General features: G+C 50.2%; 1 protein-coding gene across 9 annotated transcripts in view; it reads right to left on the bottom strand.

Annotated features, from left to right (window-relative positions):
• Window positions 1-3892: 3892 nt before the first annotated feature.
• RALGAPA2 (Ral GTPase activating protein catalytic subunit alpha 2) overlaps window positions 3893-25222 on the bottom strand; it is a 270104-nt gene continuing 248774 nt past the window's right edge. For 6 of the 9 annotated variants that reach the window (XR_008686472.2, XM_055430678.2, XM_055430695.2 and 3 more), the window contains 2 exons: window positions 10240-10279; window positions 3893-7043 (listed from right to left, as the gene is read on the bottom strand). Coding sequence is in view for 7 of the 9 variants with exons in the window: in XM_055430678.2 (XP_055286653.2) it covers window positions 10275-10279 (5 nt within the window). In the remaining 2 variants the exon portion in view is untranslated. The other 3 variants (XR_008686475.2, XM_055430686.2, XM_088844026.1) reach the window with 2 other exon arrangements.

Raw genomic sequence — 25222 nt, 5'->3', positions numbered from 1 at the left:
GTAATTTCACACTTGGGAATTTCTCTTACAGATATAAAAGCAGAAGCTATATGTCAATCTGTAAGAAGAGAACTCCCAGATGTTCAAGCAGGTTTTAGAAAAGGCAGAGGCACCAGAGATCAAATTGCCAACATCCACTAGATCATGGAGAAAGCAAGAGAGTTCCAGAAAAACATCTATTTCTGCTTCATTGACTATGCCAAACCCTTTGACTGTGTGGATCACAAGAAACTGTGGAAAATTCTGAAAGAGATGGGAATACCAGACCACCTGACCTGGCTCTTGAGGAACCTGTATGCAGGTCAGGAAGCAACAGTCAGAACTGGTCATGGAACAACAGACTGGTTCCAAATAGGAAAAGGAGTACGTCAAGGTTGTATATTGTCACCCTGCTTATTTAACTTATATGCAGAGTACATCATGAGGAACGCTGGGCTGGAAGAAGCACAAGCTGGAATCAAGATTGCTGGGAGAAATATCAATAACCTCAGATATGCAGATGACACCACCCTTATGGAAGAAAGTGAAGAGGAACTCAAAAGCCTCTTGAGGAAAGTAAAAGAGGAGAGAGAAAAGGTTGGCTTGAAGCTCAACATTCAGAAAACTAAGATCATGGCATCTGGTCCCATCACTTCATGGGAAATAGATGGGAAAACAGTGGAAACAGTGTCACTTTATTTTTGGGGGCTCCAAAATCACTGCGGATGCTGATTGCAGTCATGAAATTAAAAGATGCTTACTCCTTGGAAGGAAAGTTATGACCAACCTAGATAGTATATTAAAAAGCAGAGACATTACTTTGCCAACAAAGGTCCATCTAGTCAAGGCTATAGTTTTTCCAGTGGTCATGTATGGATGTGAGAGTTGGACTGTGAAGAAAGCTGATCACCGAAGAATTGATGCTTTTGAACTGTGGTGCTGGAGAAGACTCTTGAGAGTCCCTTGGACTGCAAGGAGATCCAACCAGTCCATTCTAGAGGAGATCAATCCTGGGTGTTCATTGGAAGGACTGGTGCTAAAGCTGAAACTCCAATACTCTGGCCACCTCATGCGATGAGTTGACTCACTGGAAAAGGCTCTGATGCTGGGAAGGATTGGGGGCGGGAGGAGATGGGGACGACAGAGAATGAGATGGCAGGATGGCATCACCGACTCGATGGACATGAGTTTGAGTGAACTCTGGGAGTTGGTGATGGACAGGGAGGCCTAGTGTGCTGTGAATCATGGGGTCGCAAAGAGTCGGACACGACTGAGCGACTGAACTGAACTGAACTGAAGAGGAGATGGTGTTGACCACTGGTGCGTATATTATAACAAACATTGGAGACCACCTGCAAGTTCACAGATGGTTGAATAAATAAAGTGTGGCTACATGAAAGAATAATATGCACCTATTTCTAGAAGCATTAATTAAGGGAGGGGTGTCCATGACATGTTTCAAAACTTAGAGAGGAAGTTACTGAATGATGTGTGTTGTTGGATGCTATTTCTATAAAAAAGGACAGTTCGTGTCTTTGTAGGAGTTTGTATTAATCTGCAGAGAATCTGTTTATTGATCAGGGGTTTGATGTGGGGGGGCAACTAGTTTTAGAAGGGAAAAAGTACAGAACACACAGTGTAAATCTATACTCCGGCTATTTCATTAAAATCTCAATGCTGATCAGTAATCAATCTTCCTTAAGAGAGGCCATTGGTTTTTTTTTTTTTTTTTGCCTTACCACTGAACATGTGGAATCTTAGTTCCCGGACCAAGGGTCGAACTCATGCCCCCTGCAGTGGAAATGTGGGGTCTTAACCACTGGACCCCCAAGGAAGTCCTAAGAGGCCACTGTTTTGCATTTTCTTCCTGGCACCTGCCGTCCCCTTCAAGTGGACAGTGCCAAGCCTTCCTTTACCCCATACCGAAAATGAGGATGCTGAGATTTCCCTGCAGGAAGGTGATGCTGGTAGCTGTTTCCAGTGTCCCATAATCAGCCATTAACATGGAGGACAAGACAAGGTGATGCTTTTTAAAGGAAGAAGGAGGTGATGCCATTCACATTCCATCCTCGCTGGTTCCAAGTGTGGGGGGCAGGGTGAGCTGGGAAAGAGCTTTGTTGTGGGTGCGCTGTGCCCTCTTGGAGGGAGGGAGGCATCCAGCCCTTTGCCTGCACTTAGCCTGGCGGCCTTTTCTGAAGAATATTGATCAGACATGCTAACCTCTACCATCGTAACAGCAGAATGCAGTCTCTGAGTATTTATGGAAAAAAGCTTTTCTTCGCCAGACTATTTTCTGAAGTCAGAAAGATCCTTTCAGAAGCTCTAATAGCAAGCCCCTGCCCACTTCACGCCCGCCTGAGAGCCACACTCCAATTTTCAGGCCCCCAGGACCCCATGTTGATCTGGAAGCTGGCGAGCATGACCTATTTATAGAAAAGACGCTCTGTCCAACCCGACATGCGTCTTGCTGGAGGGTGAGGTGGGATATGTAAGTGGAAGACTGAAATTATACTGAGACACACAGGGAAACGTATTCTTGTCCCCGACAGAATTTATTCATTTATTCTTCATTTCCTAAGTTAGTGTTTTAGGCAGAATTTGGGGGACTTCCCTGGTGGTCCAGTGGTTCCACTGCAGGAGGTGCTTGTTTGATCCCTGGTCAAGTAACTAAGATCCTGCAGCCTCCATGGCACAGTTAAAAGTAAATAAAAATTAAAAAATGTTTAAAGAGAATTTTGATCACATAATGTCATCTGATATTTGTGATAGCAATATGTTTGCCTGAATGAATCTAGTCAGTGTTTTTCATTCTGACATGGTCCAGAAGCGAGGCTACTAAGAATTCCTTTTTTTTTTTTGGTTGTGCTACATGGCTTGTGGGATCTTAGTTCCCCAACCATGGATCAAATCCTCACCCTTGGCAGTGAAAGTGCGAGGTCCTAACCACTGAGAATTCCTAATTTCTCCCTTGTTCTATAAGGAGCAGAATTCTTGGGGGTGTGTGTGAAAAAAACAGATGATGGGGTCCCACCACACCTATTGGTAAGAATCTAGGTGGTGGGGGGTTGGGTAGGACTCAGAATCTTACGAAAGCTCCCTAACGAATAAAATCACCCAGCTCCCTTTTATGAGGAACCAAGCATTAAAGGTGAAACATACCTTCAAAGTGAGCTCCTGTGAATAGTCAAAAGCTGGAAAAAAAAAAGCCAAAAGGATTCAGGCTCTACTTGGCTCCCAGGACGGCAGCTCCCCATGGAGGTCACTGTCTTGTGAGTAACAGGGACTTGGCAAATATTTGCAGATGGACCAATGGATGCTTTTTGCAAAGCTCGATTGTTTAATGTCCTGGAAATTCCCTGCTGTCCAGGGTATGGAAGTAGACCAGGATGCTGGTAGGGGACACCTGGCCAGGTTGTCTGAATGTGAAGGTTGATGGCTGGAGTCCTGAGGCGAGGCCACAAATGGGCTTCTGCTGCACCAACCGGGGGTGTTATTACACCCTGCCTATCACTTCTTCACAAGACAAAGCCTCCAAGCTGGCCCCTTGCTCATCGGGGTCAGACCCCTGGAAGAGTGACTGGTACAGAGGGCTGCTCTGGGGAGATGGGGTCCAAAGCCAGGGCTCACTGTGGGCCTTGATGCAGAAGAGAGGAGCAGGGGGACATTGAGATATAGGAGAATGATGACGCTTGATCTTGGCTTCCAGGTTATGAATCAAGAGGTCATTTTTTTACACAACACATCAGCAAACCTCCCTATATTCATCCTGGCTACTATTTTGGATACTTATTAAGGCTTTGGTTAAAAAAAAAATGCTTTTGAACAACTTCATCTGCTAAAAATGTAAACCATCTTTTGTTAGATGCCAGGATAAACTTTATTTTCCTTCCAACAATAATGAAAACACGAGGAGCATATGACACGTGAGTGCTGTGTTTTTACTTTATTGAGTCGTCACAGTAAATCAGAATTAAAGAGTGAGGGCAAACTGGGGAGTCAGGTAGTGGCCATTGGTGAGCCGTGTGCTCCTTAGGGGCGGGGTGCCCCTCACCGCGGGGCACTGTGCCAGCCACGTGGCTTACAGGCATGGTCTACACCGACGTAGGCACAAACCAGGTATGGAGCATCAGGAACATTAAATAACGCGAGACAGCAAAAGAGAAATCAAATGACACCTTATAACTTAATTTACCATATTTATCAAATTCTATCATTTACACAGACTAAATATTGTAGACCTGAAAAACACAAGAAAACATTCACTTAACGTGTATGTCATACATAGGTACTGAGTGCAATGAGGACATGGTTGTTTCCTGTGGAATTTCCCATTGGGTGTGGACATGCCGTTTCAGTCGCTATGAGGGTAACGCAGTTACAATCTAAGACATCACAGTCATCGTGAAAGCACTCCTCCCGGTTGCAGATATGACAGTAGATGAAGTGTGGGTGGTTACTCCCGAGGAAGATCAGGAACATGTGACCTGCATTGTCTAAGGATCCGAAGGATCTCATGGTAAGGATGAGGGTCCCACCAGCCAGCCTCTCTCAGAGTCAAGGCTGAAGCCCCCCTCCTTCCCTGTGGTGGCTGGGAAGACATTTCTTTAACCGCAGGAAGACACCGTGACAGTCCCTTCTTCAAGCGACAAGTCCTCACTGCTGTCTAATTAAGGTTTTACTACTTAAAATGTCATCATTTTGTGGAATTACTATTTTTTTTTTTTAAGTACAAACACCTACTCAGTGGGACTAGAGATCACCATCTTTGCTTCAGATAGAAATCAATGTGCAGAGAGGTGGGCAGAAGGCCTGGACCTGCCTGGAAGCCCGTGAGTCTTTGGGGCCAGCAAGGGCCACTTGTGTTTACAGATGGCTGACCTACTAATGTCAGCACGGTGACTCAGGTGGGTGCCCACCGGATGAGTGACCCTTGGAAATTTTGCTGAAAGGCATTTATTACAGAAGCTCAATATTTGCTTAAGTGAAAAAAAAAAGAAAAATCTTGATCATTTCAATTTTCCACCCCAAATAACAAAAGCGATCCAAGTACATGTGATTGCAAGCAAAAAACCTGGTCACTAGAGTCCCTGTGTTTCTAAACCAAAGCTGTTACTGAGAAGAGCTGTCGCACTGCTAGCTGTCCTCTGGGGTCGCAGGGTGGTCAGAATCTTTTGGGATTATAGGAAAGTCTATGTATTTGCTACCTACAATCACCTTTCCCACTCCAGGTCAGGAGGGTTGGAATCATGGGGCGTGAGTCCGGGGTGGGGGGCTTCAATATGAGTCTTGAAACCAAGTTTAAGAATTCAGATACAGGGGTTGTCTAGAGCCTGAAGGTGACATGTTCTTCCAGAAGCTAGAGCTTACGTGGGGCTCAGGAGCACGTGATGTGCCTCCTGTAGGATCGAGGAACCACACGGAGCAGAACCTGAGTCTGGGGCCATGTGGGCCAAACCACACTGAAGTCACTCAAAGCTGGGGTCGGGGGGCAGTGGGGGGAGTGTCCGGGAGGAAAAGAGTTGTGACATTTGCTGACACAACAGAGAAGGCGGTCACTTCTGGTCACCCTTGATGTTGCCACCAACCGCAATCAGTGGACAAACTGTTGACAGACCAGCCGGGAGAGCTGCTTCTGCTGGAACCAACCAGGTTCTCTCAGGTCCCAGCAGAGCTCAAGCTGCCCCTGCCTGTGGGCCTGGCCTCAAGTCCTACCCGCCATTCTCTGTAAAGCAGAGAAGGAAGCTCCCTGGAGAATCAGAAGTCCCCCTCTTCTAACAAGAAAGCCCTTCTGAATCCTGTCTCACCATCTCCAGGGTCTGCCCGCTCCCCCTGCCATCATCAGGCACCAGCCCACTGGGTGGTGGGTGGTCAGGGAAGATGGTGGCTCTGCTGGGCAAGGGGGCTCGGAGGGCCCAGCTGGAAGGTGGGCAAGGGGTAGGCTGGGGGCACCCGTGGGTGGGTGCAGGAGTGGAGAGGCAACGGCAGGCTGGGTGGGAAGCACCTGCACGGAGAACTTTCTGGGCCCTTAGCTGGTGGCTCCCCTGTTTCAGGCTCAGGGCTCACTCTGGAGATGGCCCGAGGGCCTCGGTGACTAGCAGAGGGCCAGCCCCCAACACCCCAACCCCAGCAAGGGCACCTGCAAGCACAAATATAAAGTGTGGCTGTCCTTCTTCCCTTTCTGAAAAAAAAAAAAAAAAAAAGACACAACAGGCTTCCCTTGGGCAGCCAAATGGGTACAAAGTAGGGATTACCCCCTTTGCTCGAGTTCAATCCCCCTAAAGCTCTGTGTGTCGGGAAATGTGTGGGAGGCCCCTCCCAGGAGGAGGCAGGGTAGTCCTACCACAGGGTGAGGCCAGGAAGGGAGCTTTTGCAGGGACAGGACTCTGTGTTTCTAGAATCACCCGAGTGCCCCAAGACGAGAGCTTCACCGTTACCACGTAGAGGGCCTCCAGCAGGGACAGGGTCAGGGTCAGGAATGCTCTCCCTGGTTAGCGGGCATTGGGGACCAGGTGGAAAACACATAGCAACAGAGGCACAACTTCTCCCAGGCTCGAGGCCCTGGGGAAAGCCAATTTCCATGATGATGAAATTTGGGGCTAGTTGTGAATCCTAACAGAAGGAGAAGCAAAACCAACGCAAGAAGCCCTGCTCCAAGAGCGCGACAGTGAAACATCGGACAGTTTACAAAGCAAAGGAGACTCCTGGGGGACAGAGCCAGCTGCCCCCTGCCCTCCCAGGGAGCCCGGAACCGCCTCCTGTTCCCTCTTCTGGGGCAGCCCCACCGGCAGGTGCGTCTCTGGTTGTTGGCGACTTTTCTTCTTTCGCAGCCCAAGTTTCCTGAGATGCCACCGCCTAGTTTGAGAGTCTGATCCGCAGCATTTCGGTTGGATTCCTCCTCAAGTTCAGAAGCCCGTGTGCGGGGAGACTCACCGAGGACAATGGCAGAGCAGCAAGGTTCCCGGAGTCTGGGTTTGGGGGCTCAGGTGGGGAAGTGGGGGAGTCTCCTCCATCTCCTCCTCCCAGAGAGGCACCATAGAGGGGAATTCAGCCTGGCAGCCAGGGCCCTGGAAAGAAGCAGAGGGAGGCCCTTGTGGGCACAGGGTGGAGGGGGAGGCTGTGGCACATCCCCAGGAAGAGGGCTGGACCACCACCTGGTGCCACATGTGTGCAGGGACATTTGGTGGATGAACCCACAGACTAGCAAGGTCTTTCCTCCCAGCCTTTGCTCTAGACCTTCCTGCAGCGCAAAATGAGCTGTGAATCATTTTGAAATTTACTGGGCCTTACATCCAATCCTCAAGTAAAGAAGGAAGAGAAAAGACACCATTAACACTGTGGGGGTGGGGCAAGGGCGACGGAGCAAAGCTGCCCCAGAATCAGTGAAAGAACAAGAAAAAAAGTCAGGGGCGGCTTGTGGCTCCGTCATGTTATTATTTACATGGATTTACATGTTGATACTTTACACCAGGACTTACAGCTCGATTACTCCCCAAGGGGTCTGAGACGGGCGGTCAGGACTAATTGAACGAGTTCAGAAGTGCCTACAGCTGTTGGGTCCCAGAGAGAAAAAGGAACGAAGCTGAAGCCTGCGCACACCCCATCCCCAGGGCTGGTCCAGGAACCCAGGCGCCCGCTGCTGCAACACCCGGCTGTTGTTGCTGAGGTGGGTCCCCCGGGCCCTGCTTCGAGGGAGGACCGTTTCATCACCCTCCTAATAACCTATTTTTAAACCCTGCTGGGCTTCGCCCCAGCTTCCTCAAAAGCAGGCTCTCTAGCCTTCTCCCTACATGCTTCACTTCTGGGCTTTGGCCTGACATTTGTCTCATTACTAGCCTTTGAAATTAATTTACATAAGTGGCCTTATTCACAGACAGCATCTCCTTTCACTTTTGGACCTGACCTTCTCGTTTCTAGGGAAAGCCTCTGGAATCAATACCTGTGAACACGCTTGGACCTGAGGAGACTTCCTACCCCAGGCTTGTTCCCCAAATGGGCTCCTTAAGACGTCCCAAGCCCGGCCTCTTCTGTCGCCTCCTTCCAGTCCCAGGAAGGTCGGGCAGAGAGAGGAGTTTGAGTCTCTTTTCTGCTGTTTTTGTCTTTGAAAACAGGCTGATTTTTGTTAAAGCAGCACAGCTAAGCTGTCATCCAAGGTGGAGATGGCGCTGGTTATGGACATCACCTCAGGCCCCTGGAGAATGTCGGCGTGTGGTCCATCAGGGCGGGCAGCGGGGAGAACACCCCTGACTCAATCCCAGATACGATTCCAGCTTGAACACCTTCACTTCAAATTGTATAAAATTTCACATCATTAACTAGGAACCAGGGCTTCCTTCATAGCTGAGTTGGTAAAGAATCTGACTGCAATGCAGGAGACCCAGGTTTGATCCCTGGGTCGGGAAGATCCCCCTGGAGAAGAAAATGGCAACCCACTCTAGTATTCTTGCCTGGAGAATCCCCATGGACAGAGAAGCCTGGCGGGTTACAGTCCATGGGGTCGCGGGAGTCAGATACAACTTAGTGACTAAACCACCACCAACTAGGAACCAACCCCACCCACTCTGAATTCAGATCCATTGGGAAAGGGAAGCAAGGGGGGAAAAAATCAAGAAAATGCAAGAGATAAAGTGATGTTCAAAGATGTGCTATCTGGTGTGAGTATTGCTGGATCAGAAGGGACATATTTACTCCCCCACCTCAGCCAGGAAGGCCCGGGGGGCTGGCCCTTGCAGTCCTGCACTGCGGCATGGCAGGTGGGCAGGGCAATGCCAACTTGGACCAGCGTGAAGCTCTCACTGCAAAGTGGCCTTCGGGCATCTCAGGGCAATGACCTCACCACCGGTGCCCCAGAAAGGTCACGCCGGAGCAGGAGACCGCACCACACAACCCCTGCATCCCTCCAGTCTCCACCTTGACCCTGGCACGTCCCTGGCCTGTGCTGGCTCCCACCATGCCCATTGTATCCCATGATTGATGGGGGAGGTGGCCACCGCGGATGGAGCAGGCTGGCCGCAAAGGGGGTGTTCCCTTTCCTGGCCGCTGACAGCAGCTGCCTCCGCCTGGCCTTTCCTCATGCTAGAAGCCAGTGTTCAAAGGACCCTGGAGCCCCACTTGTACCTTAGGAGATACGGGGTCCCAGCTAAAAAAAAAAAAAGGCTTTTATGTGAATCCCCACGACTAGGGAGGAGTATACACTGTTCTGCCTGGCCAACATGGGCTTTGTGGCTCATGTCACCTTGGGGGCTGGCACCAGTGAGTGCAGGTTGGAACAATTCCCTGGCTGGCGGGGGCCAAGAAAAAGCAGCTGGGTTGGAGGGTCAGCTCCCTGTGTAGTGGCACTGCCGGGGGGAGGAGGGCAGTGCTTGGGATAAAACCAAAAATCCAGACCCTTACCTCCCTGTTCACATTGACCCAGAAGGGAGGGTGTCTGTGCCCTGGCTCCATTGGGCAATGTGGTTGGTAAATGACAGCTCACTCCCTGACCTGCCCATCCATATCCTCATCACCCTCAGGTTCCTGGTCACCCTCAGCATCGGGTCTCCCTTCCACCCGTGACTCCACGAGGAGGTACAGCCTGGGCCACCCAGAGAGGCTCTGCTGCGAGGTGTCCGCTGTCCATCAGGGTACTGGGCAGGGCCCAGACCCCAGACCCAGGCTGAAAAAGGAGGCCCACAGAGGTCACACCTGCCGTGGCCAGCCTGCCCTCTGGGTCCTAAACCACAGCGATGCTGGGGTTCCCTGCCCTCTGCGCTCCGCAGCTTTTGTCTGCTCTTCCTCTCCCAGCTGTTCCATTCAGCAGCCCCAGGACGACCTGCCCTCCCCAGCCCAGGCCCCCAAGGCCCCATTAAGGCCAGTGGTCAAAGGCCGGCCCGCACGTGCTGCATCTTATCAGCCCATCTCAAGACCCCCACTCCTCCAGGCTTGGCAACAAAAAAAAAGGGGCGGCCCCAGGCCCACTGACTCCCCGAGGCCCCCCACACACAAAAGGGCGGGTGACAAAGACATTTTCTGGGATGGCAGGTGTTGGTGTCGGATTCCGCCTGGAGCATGGCGGGCCAGAGAAAGGCTGGGGTGGGTTTCCTGGGCAGGCGGGCAGCACAGACACGCAGGACAGAGCCCCTCAGGGGTGAGGGGGAGGTGGCAGGAACCCCCAGGCCCGGCGGGAGGTGAGTCAGTGAGTGAACTCTCCCCCACTCCTCCAAGAGCAGAGCGCTGGGCAACTCTACTGACGTGTCAGTTCAAACACTTGCTCTTTGAACTTACCTTGTTCAAACACTGCAGCAAGACCTTCACGTATTTTAATCTGAAGGGAAAGAACATAAAATGGAGTGAATACAGGCCTTGCACACGCACAGCCCAACTCGATAATGAACACGGTGCTAAAAATACATCTGTTCCTGGGCTGCCTGAGTGTTCCTGCAGCTTCCGAGATCATTACCAACTGAAAATTCACCTGAAATTCCACTTGGCAGGACAAAATTCTGGCTGCCGTCACCTGTACAGATGTGAAACGAAGGCGATGTTAGCTTTCCCAGGACGTGTGACAGTTGCTGTGGGAGCCCCTGCAGACACCGGGGAGCTCTGACCCAGCGCGTGCGGGACGGCCTTTGACTGCTGGCCTTAACGGGGCCTTTGAGGGGTCTCAGTGTCCCGTTCCCTGCTGCACAAGGGTTCCTAATGTTTTGTCTTAGGTACAGTCAAAGTTAAGAGTTTTCAAGACAAGCATTGGGAATTCTCTGGAGGCCCTGAAAAAGTAACTGACACCCGCAAACTGTATAAGTTCACACGTCTCAAAGTTTCATTTTACAGGATTTTGAGGGGCATGCAGTGTGTTAATGCGGTACAGGCATCACCTTCTATGTCATGTTCCCCAGGGAGGAAGAGCGAGGTGTACTGTGCAGAGGGCAGCTTCAAAGGGGACCCTTCAGAGGCAAAACTGGACTCTCACTCACAGAGCAACAGGACCCCAGTAGTCCTGTCGGACCCCAGAGAGGCTCTGAGCTCCCCCGTGCAGATGGTTTCTCTCAACCACCCACTCCTTCATGGCCGTCCTATTTCCCACGTGGTTGGCCTTGGCAAATGCAGTGACCTCTTTCTGAGTCAGCCGACAGCTCCTCAACCCTGACCCCCACAACACTCCCAGTTCAGTGTCGCTAGACCACCATCACCTTGCCGACGAAGGTCTGTCTAGTCAGAGCTATGGTTTTTCCAGTAGTCATCTGCAGATGTGAGTTGGACCCTAAAGAAGGCCAAATGCCAAAGAATTGATGCTTTCAAATTGTGCTGCTGGTGAAGACTCTTGAGAGTCCCTTGGACTGCAAGGAGATCAAACCAGTCAATCCTAAAGGAAATCAACCCTGAAGATTCACTGGAAGGACTGATGCTGAAGCTGAAGCTCCAATACTTTGGCCACCTGATGCAAGGAGCCAACTCATTGGAAAAGACCCTGATGCTGGAAAAGTTTGAGGGCAAGAGAAAAAGGGGGTGACAGAGGATGAGATGGTTGGATGCTATCAACAACTCAATGGACATGAATTTGAGCAAACTCTGGGAGATGGTGAAGGACAGGGAAGCCTGGCGTGCTGCAGTCCGCAAAGGGGTTGCAAAGACTTGGACACGACTTAGCAACTGAAAAACAACCAGCCCACCATCAAATCTGGACAAAGGACTTTTATATCAGTGACATGGACTGCTGTCTGCCTGACCACTTTGGTGAACCTGCATAGTCTGCTGACCTCGCCTGCAAGGCTGGCACAGTGACCACGGCCAATTTCTAAGACGGATGTCGTTGGAGGAGGGACCAGCGACAGATCTTAGGTGGGGCTTTTTGGAACGAATGTGGGCTTCTCTGAAGCCATATTTTCCAATCTGTCGATTTCACTCCCCCATACCCCTTAAAGTTACGCAGGGTTGGGAACTTCAGGATAGAGAACAATCGTGACGATGCACTAGACTTGTATGTCTTCCTTGATTTCCAGACACTGTGAACGGCTGTCTTGACATGGAAGGTGAGCTCGGGGGCACAGGGAGTTCTTGGGCAGTGTTGACTCTTGGTGCTGGACTGTTCTGCTTTCTGTGGGGCCTCTAAACACTGCAACGATCTAGATTGCCCCTCTTCCCTGCAATGCACTGCGGGCTCCCAGAAAATAGCGGTTGTGGAACGTCTCCATGTGGTCTTCCTCCAGCTGAGGGGCTCAGATTCCATGCTGTCGATCCTCTCCACTGTGAGCAAAGGGTCTCCCCACGAAGGGGCTCCATGGCCCCCCTCCCCTGCAGCCCCTAGGCACTGGCAATGCTGGGCATACAGGCACCCGATTGGTGGAACTGAGCAAACAGATGGCGCGGCTGACAATGGAGGGCTTGTTTGTAATTGCTGATGAGGACAGGCGGCCCTTCTCCCGGTGCGTCCCCACATGCAGTCGGGTGTGCTGTGCTGGACCGGACAGAAAGTCTCAGGGACTGCCAATCCACCGGCGAGTTAAGGAGATGCAGAGACGGCGGCAGTTGGGGGCTGCCGTAATTATTCCATGGGGCTCAAATGTCACTCGCCCTGACACACAGACAGTGCTCCTGGAGGGCGGGGACCCCCTGCGTGGAGCAGAGCAGCAGGCTGTCAGCTTCCTGACGCCTCCCCAGAGGGGGTCAGCATGAGATACCGACTAACCTGGGCCGTGTTGGAAGCACCAGAAGAGACCACGGTGACTCGAAGCTGTGTGATGCCCAGGGACATGGGAGACGTGAAGTCTAACCATGTCATTCTCTCATCGGCTGGGCACCTGGTGTGTGCCAGGACCTGTTCCAGGCTCCGGGTGACAGAGGAAACCCCTGCCTTCGGAGGCTTTTGGTGGAGGAGTTAACGGCATGCTGTTGGGGGGCAAAGATGTCTTATTCTTATTTGTACAGAGCCTAGAAGTCAGCATGGAAAATATACAGGTAGACCATGTATCTGTGGTGTTTTGGGGAGAGGACAAATTAGGAAATAAAAACATGGGGCAAGCAGGATAAAAGGTTGAGAAGTACTGATTGTATGGTTAATATGCATCTTAAGTCTGGCGTTTCCTTATAGGTGAATGGTGTTGGCAGTCGGGAGTTGGCCCCACTTCTGTCTGAGAGCAGCTGAGCGAGAGCCCCCTGGGGAGACCTGGAGAGTATGAGTGGCCCATGGGGCACGGGGGTAACTCGGGATGCCAACGGGCCACGTGCGGCCACTCAGCGGCTCAGACACCCCTGAGGTGGCTTTCAGAGAAAGACATCCTACTTCTCAGGTCTTGTATGGCTCCTCTGACGCCTGGATAATATCCACCAGGACTTCCAGGGACGAGGAGATCACCAACATGGTTGGCGCCTCATGGAGGTTTTTCAAGAGCCGGTGGGCCTTTCCATGGCCTGTTTTCTCTGGCTGCACTCACTGGCAGAGCAGAAGAGCAAAGATTTGCACCGAGCGTCTTATCTCCGAGGCAAGGCTGCTGTCCAGGACTGCCCCCTGGGACATGCGCTGGGCAGGGTCGGACAAGAAAAGTGGTTGCTCTCCCTGGGTCCTAGTTACTGAGCAGTCAGCATGGGAGACGATTAGCTGGTTCAGATAATTAGGGAAGGGAATGGTTCTGAGAGCTGGCATGCTGAGGGACAGAAAGCAGTGGGCTGGCGTTCTGGCTTCGGGTGAGAGCGAAATACCCTTGAGGCAGGAAGGCAGGCTGAGCGGGAGATCAGAGGGCTGTCTGGGCTATTCAGACCCCTTGGAATGGCTCTGAGGATGCGAACAGGTGCAGCAGTGGACGGGGTGAGCCTACACTCTCAACACTGGCAACCCCAGACCAGTGGGCACTAGCCAGCCTAATTACCATCTCCAAATGGCTCAAGGAAGGCGTCCAGAATTTCCCATCCGGCCACAGGGGCTGGGTCCTGGCCCTGGCCCTGGCTCTGGTAATGGGCTCAGCTTCCTCTTTTCGGTCGTTGGTCTTGCCCATCAGCTTCGGTTCCGAAGCATAAAACTAGGACAGCTGGACCGAAAGAGAGAGGGGGCATGCCCCGTGCGTCCGTCCACCTGTGTGGGGCCTCGGCCAGCAGGTGGCACATTTTCGAAAACGCTTGTCCGGCATTTTTCTCTTCCCCTTGCATGACTATAATGTATTCTTACGGATCTATGACTGAATTTAGCTAAATTGAGCATTGAACATTAATGTCTTGTTAAGCCATGGTGGAGAAAGATGCTTCCAGACCCACTTACTGTCTCAGGACGTGAACACAGCGATTTCAGTTACATCCCAGCCATGGAGAGACTGTTCATTTTACCAGTCTGAATGATTCATGTCTCCAAACAGAAAATCAGTACAGAAAGGTTTATAGCAGCCATATTCATAATAGCTGAAAGGCGGAAACAGTCCCAAATGTCCACCACCTGATGAATGGAAACAAAGCGTGGTTTGCCCTTACAATGGAATGTTATTTGGCGATAAAAACAAGCGAAATACGGATACAGGTTACAACACAGACGACCCTTGAGGAGGTGCTAAGTGCAAGAAGCCAGTCAGCAAAGATCACATATCATCTGACTCCATTTATACGAAACGTTCAGAACAGGCAGGTCCAGAGAGACAAGAAGAGACTGGTGGTTGCTTAGAGCTGGGAGGTAGGATGAGGATGGACTGCTAGTAGAATTTAGGTTTTTGTTTTTCAGGAGGGATTAAAAAAAAGTCTCTAAAATTAGACTGTGGTGATGGTTGTACAACTTCGCAAATATCAACCTACTCTAGTATTCTTGCCTGGAAAATTCCATGGACAGAGGAGCCTGGTGGGCAACAGTCCACAGGGATGCAAAGAGTTGGGCACCATTGAGTGGCTGAGCTTTTTAGAAGTTTGTTTCCTGGTCATCATTCATATATTCTTCTGGAAAAGGAGAGTATAAAATATTCTTTCTTTTCCCCATCCGCAGACTTCAGTGCTACTAAGAGAGGCCCTGTTTGGCCTCTGCTTTGGTTGCTGCTTAACAGAAATTCAGGCAAAACCATCAAGGATTCCAGGAGCCTACCCTGACAGCTGAAACTGTCCATGTTCCACCTTCTAGAACCTTGGATGTGAGGGCTCCAGTCACGGCTCACAAGGCATGTGAACTGGGTGTCAGGAGCTCTGAATTCTCCTGAAACAACTTCCCAAGGTTATTTCAAATGAGCTTCAAGAGTCACTTCCAAAAACTGTCTGGGAGAAAAATTCTTGGTATTTTTGGGCCATCTCTTGGCAACTGCTGTGTGTCCCTGGGGCCATAATTAACACCGAGGGAGTCAGAGGCAGGATGCCATTCACACTTAAAACCCTGCAGAGTCGATTGAGAACCCAGGGCAAACCTAAGGCAGCATTTCACAGAAAAAGCAGCAGCTTTGAGTTGTTCCAAAGAAACCGATTAAACGTCACGTAGATACTTTGAACAGTTTCAGGTCCTGTCTTTTCTGAGGAATGTGGGACCAGCCTCCACACCTGCCCAGGGCAGGAGAGTCCCAGTGCTGGTGGCTCTGAGGTGTGGGGTATTCCTCTTTGCATCTCTTTCTCTTATCCACGCCTCTGAGAGTCCCCATCTCAGCCAGCTTGGGAGAGTTATAGACTGATGGGCAGGACACTTAGTGGGACAGCTAACACACATCAGGCCAAGTTTCTGTCCTTTCCCGGCTCACGAAGCAAACGATATGGCCCAGCTCAGGGAAATCACAACCCAACTGACCCAAACTACTGACTAAATGTCTTTTTTGCCCCTTGATAAACCTTTTTTCACAGGTAGTTGTGGTTTGGAGCTGACTAATCTGCCGAAGAATTGATGCTTTTGAACTGTGGTGTTGGAGAAGACTCTTGAGAGTCCCTTGGACTGCAAAGAGATCCAACCAGTCCATTCTAGAGGAGATCAATCCTGGGTGTTCATTGGAAGGACTGATGCTAAAGCTGAAACTGCAATACTTTGGCTACCTCATGCGACGAGTTGACTCATTGGAAAAGACTCTGATGCTGGGAGTGATCGGGGGCGGGAGGAGACGGGGACGACAGAGAATGAGATGGCTGGATGGCATCACCAGCTCGATGGACATGAGTTTGAGTGAACTCTGGGAGTTAGTGATGGACAGGGAGGCCTGGCGTGCTGTGATTCATGTGGTCACAAAGAGTCGTACACGACTGAGCTACTGAACTGAACTGAATCTGGGTTTATGAAAAATAAGTCAATCACTCAGGTGATTCCTGAGTATCTGCTCCCTGAGGAGACATGAAGCTCTGAGAGGGACAGGGAAAGACAATGCAAGGTGTCAGAGCCCCCCTTCCTCCCCTGAAACGCCCAGTACACCCTGCTCGGGGACAGCTCCCCAGGGAAGGCAGGGCTGGAGCAGCGATGGGAACATCTGACAGGCGGCACTGTCATTTTCCATCAGATCAGGTGGAGCAGATGTTCGTCACATCCGTCTCTTCCCTCTTCCAGAGCTGACACTAGGAGGGTCAGAGTTTTAGAGGGAAAGGGGGTGAATAAACATGAGGCAAGTTCAGTTCAGTCGCTCAGTCATGTCTGACTCTTTGAAACCCCATGGACTGCAGCACGCCAGGCCTCCCTGTCCATCACCAACTCCCAGAGCTTGCTCAAACTCACGTCAATCAAGTCGGTGATGCCATCCAATCATCTCATCCTCTGTTGTCCCCTTCTTCTCCTGCCTTCAATTTTTCCTAGCATCAGGTGGCCAAAGTATTGGGGTTTGAGCTTCAACATCAGTCCTTCCAATGAATATTCAGGACTGATTTCCTTTAGGATGGACTGGTTGGATCTTCTTGCAGTCCAAGGGACAAAAGGTGGCACAAAACAGGGCAACTGAAAATTCTCTCCATACCTCTCAGGAAAGTCCCCGACCAAGTTTCAGTTTCCCTGCTTGCATTGTCACTGGGCTCTGGCAGCCCTGCCTCCCCTACACCTGGTCAGGGCCCTGCTGCTCTTCATGGCTCCACTTTCACTGGGATGGGAGGGGCCGGGAAGGATGAGACCCAATTACAGCTGTTTGTTCTGGCTCTTGCATCAGGCCTCACACACATCTGTGACCTGGAGACACACCTGGACCCCTTAAAGCAACAGATAGACTTCTTTCTGCCTGCACTGCTATCGTACTCCTGTTGCATATAAGAAAGAAAGTGCCATGTTGTTCTTTAAAGAAATTACAGCCCAATAGAGACACAAGAAACTCACACACACAGGACAAAGCCTTCCCTCCATAGGCAGAGAAAAATCAAGGAGTAAGGGAGATAAGTTAGAGGAAGCTAGGCCGGGTCACCTTTGTGAGACACAGTGGTTCTCTGCAACTGCTTCCTTTTTGAAAGGAAGTCCCCATCCCCAGGCCACACCACAGACAAAAACCCCCAAGTCTTTGGTGGCGGGATCTGCAGCATCTGTGGAGTGACCCAGGGTACAGCTGAGCCAGCACCACCGGGTTCCGGCAGACGGATTATGGGTTAAAAAACCTCCTATGAATGCTTTAACATATTTCCAAGAGGAGGTGTGCGCCCCTTTACACCCTAGATTTGGCTTATATTTTGATGCCTTCCAAATGTTTGTTGTGGTGGTGGTTGTTCTTTAGTTGCTAAGTCATGTCCTACTCTTTTATAACCCCATGGACTATAGCCTGCCAGGCTCCTCTATCCATGGGATTTCCCAGGCAAGGATACTGGAGTGGATTACCATTTCCTTCTCCAGGGGATCTTCCTGACCCATGGATGAAATCCGAATTTCCTGCATTGGCAGGCGGGTTCTTGGCTACTGAGCCACCTGGGAAGCCCTTCCAAGAGGATTCATTTTGAGTTTTTAAAAGAAATGTCATATGCACAGGGGTTAAGCTGAACCGGTGACATGAGAGGGAGGGTGGGATTGGGTATGGGTTGGGGGGTAACAGCTGGTGCAGGGCGATCAGTGGTTCTCAGGCCGGTTGCCAACGCCACCCAGACGCAGCCCAGAGCATGTGTGGGTGGAGTGGATGCCTCCAAGCTCTGGAATGGATGGTGACATCAGATAACTTGTATTTGGGGGCCACTATGGATGACCTGAGTAGAGTTCTGGGCTGTCATCCTGGCCTGCAGAGTGGGACTGTCCTTATAGGTGGGGCAACTGGCCAGCATCCCATGGGTGGCAGCTTGGTTTGCAGTCCCTCTTCCACGAGATGACATGACATGAGTTTGAGTGAACTCCGCGAGTTGGTGATGGACAGGGAGGCCTGGCGTGCTGTGATTCATGGGGTCGCGGAGAGTCGGACACGACTGAGCGACTGAACTGAACTGAACTGAACTTCCACGAGATGGTCTGACACAGGCAGAAGGGACTACAGGAGGAGAGGGAGAGATTGGGAGGCACAGGGAGAAGTGAGAAAAAACCCAGATGGGCAGGGTGGTGAGCAGAGCACTCAGGAACACCTGTGGAGGTCTCTAGAAGTGTCCTCAGCCCCTTACACATACTAACTCATTGGGCCTTTACCAGTGCCATTTATTGGGTACTATGGTGGCACTACTCAGAAGGTATGCCAAAATGCTGGGCTGGATGAAGCACAAGCTGGAATCAGCTGATATTGCTGGGAGAAATATCAATAACCTCAGATATGCAGATGACACCACCCTTATGGCAGAAAGCAAAGAACTAAAGAGCCTCTTGAAAGTGAAAGAGGAGAGTGAAAAAGTTGGCTTAAAACTAAACATTCAGAAAACTAAGATCATGGCATCCGGTCCCATCACTTCATAGCAAATAGATGGGAAAACAATGGAAACAGTGACAGACTTTATTCTCTTGGGCTCCAAAACCAATGCATAAGGTGACTGCAGCTATGAAATTAAAAGATGCTTGCTCCTTGGAAGAAAAGTTATGACCAACCTAGACAGCATATTAAAAAGCAGAGACATTACTTTGTCAATGAAGGTCCATCTAGTCAAAGCTATGGTTTTTCCAGTAGTCATGTATGGATGTGAGAGTTGGACTATAAAGGAAGCTGAGCACCAAATAATTGATGCTTTTGAACTGTGGTGTTGGAGAAGAATCTTGAGAGTCTCTTGGACTGCATGGAGATCCAACCAGTCCATCCTAAAGAAAATCAGTCCTGAATATTCACTGGAAGGACTGATGCTGAAACTGAAACTCCAATACTTTGGCCACCTGATGCAAAGAACTGACTCATTTGAGAAGACCCTGATGCTGGTAAAGACTGAAGGCAGGAGAAGGGGAAGACAGAGGATGAGATGGTTGGATGGCATCATCAACTCGACGGACATGAGTCTGAGCAAGCTCTGGGAGTTGGTGATGGAGAGGGAGGCCTGGCGTGCTGCAGTCCATGGGGGTGCAAGGAGTCGGACACGACTGAGTGACTGAACTGAACTGAACTGAACTCAGAGGTACTGCTGTTAGACCCATTTTACAGAATTGGACTCTGGGCGGCAGAGTGGCACTAACTTGACTGAGGCCACAGGCTAGACAAAGAGGACAGCAGAGCCTGGCCCCCTGATGGGACACATCCTCCCTGCAGTTGGGGAGGCCGGCTCCGGGTGGAAGGTCCCGGCCAGTGCTGAGCAGAGGGTTGAGGAGGGACAGGAAGACAGCAGGAACTGCGGATGGAGCCCGACAGGTCAGCTCAAGCTGTCTTTAGCGCCGAGAGAGGAAAATGCACAAAGTCCTGGACAGGAAGGGCAGCCCGAAGTTTGGTGACTGTTCTACCTTCTGCCTCCACACTAAGGCTCTGGGCCTGGTTCCTGCTGTGCTCCTAGCACCCCTCGATCAAAGCCCCTCGATCCCCACGGCCACATGGAGCCCTGGAACCTGATCCCTCTGGGCACCTGGGAGTGTCTGAGGCTTGTCTGTTGACTCAGCGTGTCCTCTGGGCTTCATTCTCTGATCTGTCCCACGTGGTTGGCTAGGAGGGTCTGCAGTTACAACTGCCAGGTGACCCCACAGACTGTCACAGTCCCATGAGTGTAGTGGCCAACGAATGCACTGACTGCAGCCATGACAGGAGGTAGTAGAACCCCCAACATCACACAGCCCATGCTGGGAACCCTGGTTCCTTCAGGCTGGGTTTCTGGTCATGTCAGGGTCTGTTCCCCAACCCAGTTCGCATCTCATGAAGAGTTCCTGAAGGACCACAGTGAGGGAGGCAAGTTTTCCCGAGCAGCCTCAGTTCAAAGAGACACGTTGAGACAGAGTCTAGACGGTTTGTTTAGAACAACTCCCTTCTCACAGACTCGTCAGGAGCTCTGTGACCAAGGTCACCGACAATCAGGGTCAGGTGACGGCCTACCTGAGAGGACAGCAGTCACGCTCTGAGCTTGGGATGCTGTCCAGCTGATCCCACTGTGACGAGGAGAAGGGGGTGGAGGGGTTGAGGCTGGTGCCCTGGGGTGTCCCTCACGGCTGGTCCACAGCTGATCAGGATGACGTGAGAGCCTGGACGTCCCCTTCTGCCTCCATGGTCTACAGTGCTCTTGGCCGGTTTCAGCAAATGTATGAGGATGGTGAATACATAAGAAGTGCTATCTAGCAAAACCTTATTCAGACCACGCTTATAGGGAGCGAGGGTGAGAAAGACGGAGGCATACTGAATGAATCCCTCAAGTGACCACTCTCATTGAACAGGAAAAACCTTTCATCTTTGGACTGGCGGGGGAGCGGTTAGTCAGTTCCACCTTGTGCTGTTTCTGGGATTGACTTGATGGCTAACCACCCAGCAAATGGCCATGGCGGGGTCACTGCAGAAGATCAGCTGCCGTGTCCTGGTATGTGTAGCCCTGAGTGGGGCTCAGGGGTCTTAGCAGGTGAAAGCTGGGGGCAGCCTCCTGCTCCAGGCGAAGGACCAGTATGTAATATAGCACACTTGCAGTGTCAGTAGGGTCAGAATGACCAGGGACCCCCCAGGCTGGGTCTTCTGATGGCTTCTGCGAACTTGAAACTGATTTTGCGGTAGAAAAGAACGACACATCTGTTTTATCAGGTAGGTGAGCATCATAAGCCTTTCTGAGAGGGCACCCATGCTGTTCCGGGCGAGCAGATGAAAGTTCATCATTTTGCCTGGTAGCTGCAGCGGCAGTGGCAGAAGCATCCTCAGACAGACTCAGACTAATCTGCTTTAAGCTCCAAACATGACCTACATGAGACGCAGCGGAGTCTGATGGGGCCTGGCAAGGAATTCCCTTCCACTTGCTCTAAATCCCGAGCCTCTCCCCTCTGGCCTGTCATGAAGGAGGAAGCGCTCCTGGCCAGACCTTGGAGAAATCAGATGTGTCCATTCAGGGCTAATAGGAGAGACAGAGATCCGTGCTCCCTCTGCTGGCTCCAGATGGCAGCAGTAAAGCAGAAAGGCTTCTTCTCCAAACTCGGGTCCATTCATGTTTCCGGACAAGGACCCCTCGTTTAACCTGGTTGGAGGCGTTCTTTCAGAAAAAAACCCACCTTTGTCAACTTGTGAACAAGGCACTTGGAAATGTTTCCCATCAGATATCAAAGTACACATACCAACAGTCCTCCACTCCCAGATGGCTAGCTGTGACTGCAACTGTGATTTTGGGATTCATTTATCAACAGACACAAGTGGGTTCCTCCAAGATTTTAAGGTCCAGACATGACCTTTAAAGCAGTTCTGGGAAAAAAAACAACCTGAAGTACAAGCTAAAGTTTTTGTTTTTTTTTTCTTTCTCCCTCCCTTAGGTAATAAGAACAGCTTCCAAAAAGTAAAGATTTGTACTATTTATAGCCTTTCTGATAATGTCAAGCATTAGACTTGATTTTCCAAATCATTAGCATGCAGAAGAATGACCTCATGGCGAACAGATGCACTTGGCTGTGAGCTGCAGTGATTACATCAGTCCCTCCCCTTCCAGTTAACCCTTTAAAGGACTCTCTGCTGCACACACCCCCTTTCCTGGAGACAGTCTTGAACACACAAAATTAGTCCCTCACCCCAGTGTGTTCACGCACACACACGTGCGTGTGAAATGCACATATAAATACACACATAAAACACATATATGAACATGTGCGTGTGTGTTCACTGCAGCCAATATTTAATCCCTGGCCAGCCTATAGAAGTCGCTGGTCAGTGAAGAAGGAATCTAAAGGGAGGCAGACGACAGAGCTGAGTGGAAGGCCAGCTCAGATACCTTTCATGCTCTGGGCATCAGCAACATGAGTACTGTGTGGAATAGGTATGGGAGGGGGTGGCTAAAATAACACTTTTTTTCTGACTCAGAAAATGGTTGTTTTAAACCTCTTTTAATAAACTGAGGACTCACTTATGAGCCTAACAACAGAACACTATGTCTTTACCTGTGGTCCTGGAAAATGAGTCCAAATGCCCCCCTGTGCCGCCCTGGGTGACAAGTGCTGGGACAGGGAGCCTGGGAGCCTCAGGGGGGAGTGTTTCCCAGGGCAGCCTCCTTAGGCATAGGCCCCCACCACTGGCCATGTCTCTTACTTACACCTAGGACTTAGGACTTAAAGGCTGAACTTGGAGGCCTTCCCTCTAGAGATGGGGCTGCCTGCTGCATAAAACAGTGTGGGGCGAATGTGGGGTTCAGGTCACTGTCCCTGTGCTTGACCACAAAGCCCTGTGGCAAGAACACAAAGGAGATTGGAGCCCCAGGTTCCCTGGACTGCCTGCAAGCCTGTGGGCGGGGGCCTGAGGCCCTGCTCTGACGACACCGCTGCGGAGATGGTCTGAGCGAATCCTAAGAGCGCTGTGGGAGCTTAAGCCGCTCAGGGTCAATTTTTCCAGCTGGCTTGTCGCTGTGAAGAGCAGCCCTCACCTCTATTTCTCAGTTTAAGCTGCCTGGCTCGTCGGGTTTGACTATACTTGTCCCAGGATAATAAAAAAATAGAAATAAAAAAACCCACTGTGGATAGATGAAAAATGTTTTCATCCATCAAACTGGTTAACAGACGGGAACAGGGATTCCTCAGAAGCAAAACTGGTCTGTGAACGAGAAGAGGATGTGGTTCGGAGAGAGGGCCTGTGTGTGGGATGGAACTGTACTCCCCAGATTCCAGGGCAAACCAAGTTGATTTCGAGCTTCTTCCTGATGGTTGTCATGGGCAGATATGCAAAACATTCAAAGAGAACATTATGCCTGGACTTAAAATCGTATCCATGGATTGGTGTGATGGGTGTAGAAAAATGTTCTCAGTCCACACGGAACACCCTGGAGCCTACTGGTTATGACACGTGATGCTGATGTCAATAAACTGAACAGAGGAAGGACCTGCATTTGGCTTGGACCTGCATCTTTGATTTTACCGTCTTTTTGTGCACGTCCCAATACCAGCTCTTATCGAGCTGTCAGAACCTTTATCAATTCAGTGACTTTGGCCAATGCAACATTCTTAAAGCAGCCAGTCTCCAAACGGTGGGTCTTAAAAAATCTAAATCACTCATGGCAGCTCACTTAAGAAGTTACTTATACAAGACCTGGTGTAAATAATTTGCAACTTTTGGGAAAGATCAAATTAATTTATATAGAGGCTAAAATATACATAGAAAATAAAGTTTATCAATACTTGTTTCAGTATCATCTTAAGAACCTTTAGAACATAATAGTTAAGAAATGGAAGCATATAGCTATGACTTAATTCCTTTTAATTTTAGAAAACAAAAAGCTTTCTCAAGAATAAAAAAAAAAAAAAAAAAAACCCTGCACTAAAAAATTCAGTCCCGAGACTTTACGAGGGTGGGAAAAAGCTGAATGAGATCTTTACAAAACTAGCTTTGCCATAAATTTTTCATGTTCTCTCACCTAAAAATTAGAAGTGATTTTCAATCTCTAGTCAGACTGGGTTTGAAATCTTCATTTCCCTTGAAACTGATTTTTTTTTTTTTTTGCGGGGGTTGGAGGGAGGGTGGTGGGGGAGGGCGGGAGGAGTGGGGGCTTTAGATCGAATGTTGGCAGAGTGTATAAAAGAATTCAATTCACAGCTGTTCTACTTTTTTAATGTAAGAAACATTAATCAAAGCTTTAAGTTATAAGCTTTTCTCATGTTGCTTAGTATTCCAGTTCAACAAAGATCAATAGAGGCCATCCCTGTATTTCTGGACGCCTCGCAGGGAAGCAGAGGCGCGATTATGTAAATTTTGCAGCTCCCCGCACCTCAGCGGCCTGCTTATCTCCCAGGCCTTCTGCCTGCTGCTCCTGGCTCCCAGTGCGGGGCCAGCCTCTCCCTCTTATCTCCTGACAAAGCTCGGGGAGGCCAGGCCGGCAGCCAGCGATGTTCAACAGTGATGCATGGCTGGTTTTATTTGTAAGTGATTTATTTCACCGAATTTAATTTTTTTCACTTTGTGTGTAAGATATTTGTTAACAAGTCAGGATGGGAGAAGCCAGGCGGCGATCAGAGGCAACTGACACAGGGTAGAAATCTATTAGGCCCCCCTAACAGTTCTGCCCACCCCAGCGGAGGAAGAGGAAGCCCCTCATGGAGGATTTCAACGTGCATCGACTCAATATCCCACTTGATTTCTGAAAGGCAATTAATCTGTAATTACATACAGAAATTTACCAAGTCAGTCTATTCTTTGGGGGGAAAAAAACCCCACAGTAACCATATCATCATGGTAAGTGAAAGCACACACTTTTGCTTTTTTTTTTTTCCCTTAAATTGGAAATATAAAAAGAGTAAAACCTAAAAACAATGTTTTTTGAGATTTTCCACTGGCCTCATAAGTGGAAGTGCTTAGGAGCCAGTGTCTGAGCAGGTCCACACCAGGTGCTGCTCTCGGCGGCTGGTCCCCGGGACACGGACCACTCCAGAGAGAAAGCCAGCCCGCCACACTGCTGTCACCATGGGCCAGGGGACACAGTCCTCCCATTGCTCCCGCATTAATCCCTGACCCAAGCATCCCGGCGGCATAATCCCCATTTAGCATTAGTAGCAACGGCTTCGACTGGGAGGAACTCTTTCTCGATAAGTAGGCCCTGATGCGGGCACCACTCTTAAGACAACGTATTCCCAGCTCAGCAAGAAACCCACCCTCCTGAATGAACCGGAGCACGGGGCTGAGAACAAGTTCATTAACCTCGCTGGAGGCGGAGGTTAACAACGGGATGGTGGGAGGAAAGGACCAGGCGAACAGCTCGGATACAAAACAAATGAAAATGAATGTCATCACTCCTTTTGATATTCATTAGTGCATTCAGGGGGGAGAACGTGCTTCTTAAATTTGCGGGCATTTATCTGTGAAAAACAGGTTTACATCTGCGGCTCGAGCATTTGAAGGGT

The sequence above is a fragment of the Moschus berezovskii genome, chromosome 15 (assembly GCF_049115385.1).
Source record: "Moschus berezovskii isolate FMDL1 chromosome 15, NW_MosBer_1.0, whole genome shotgun sequence".
Lineage (NCBI taxonomy): Eukaryota > Metazoa > Chordata > Mammalia > Artiodactyla > Moschidae > Moschus > Moschus berezovskii.
Note: the sequence above shows the minus strand (reverse complement) of the source record. Positions and strands in the feature narration are given on the sequence as shown.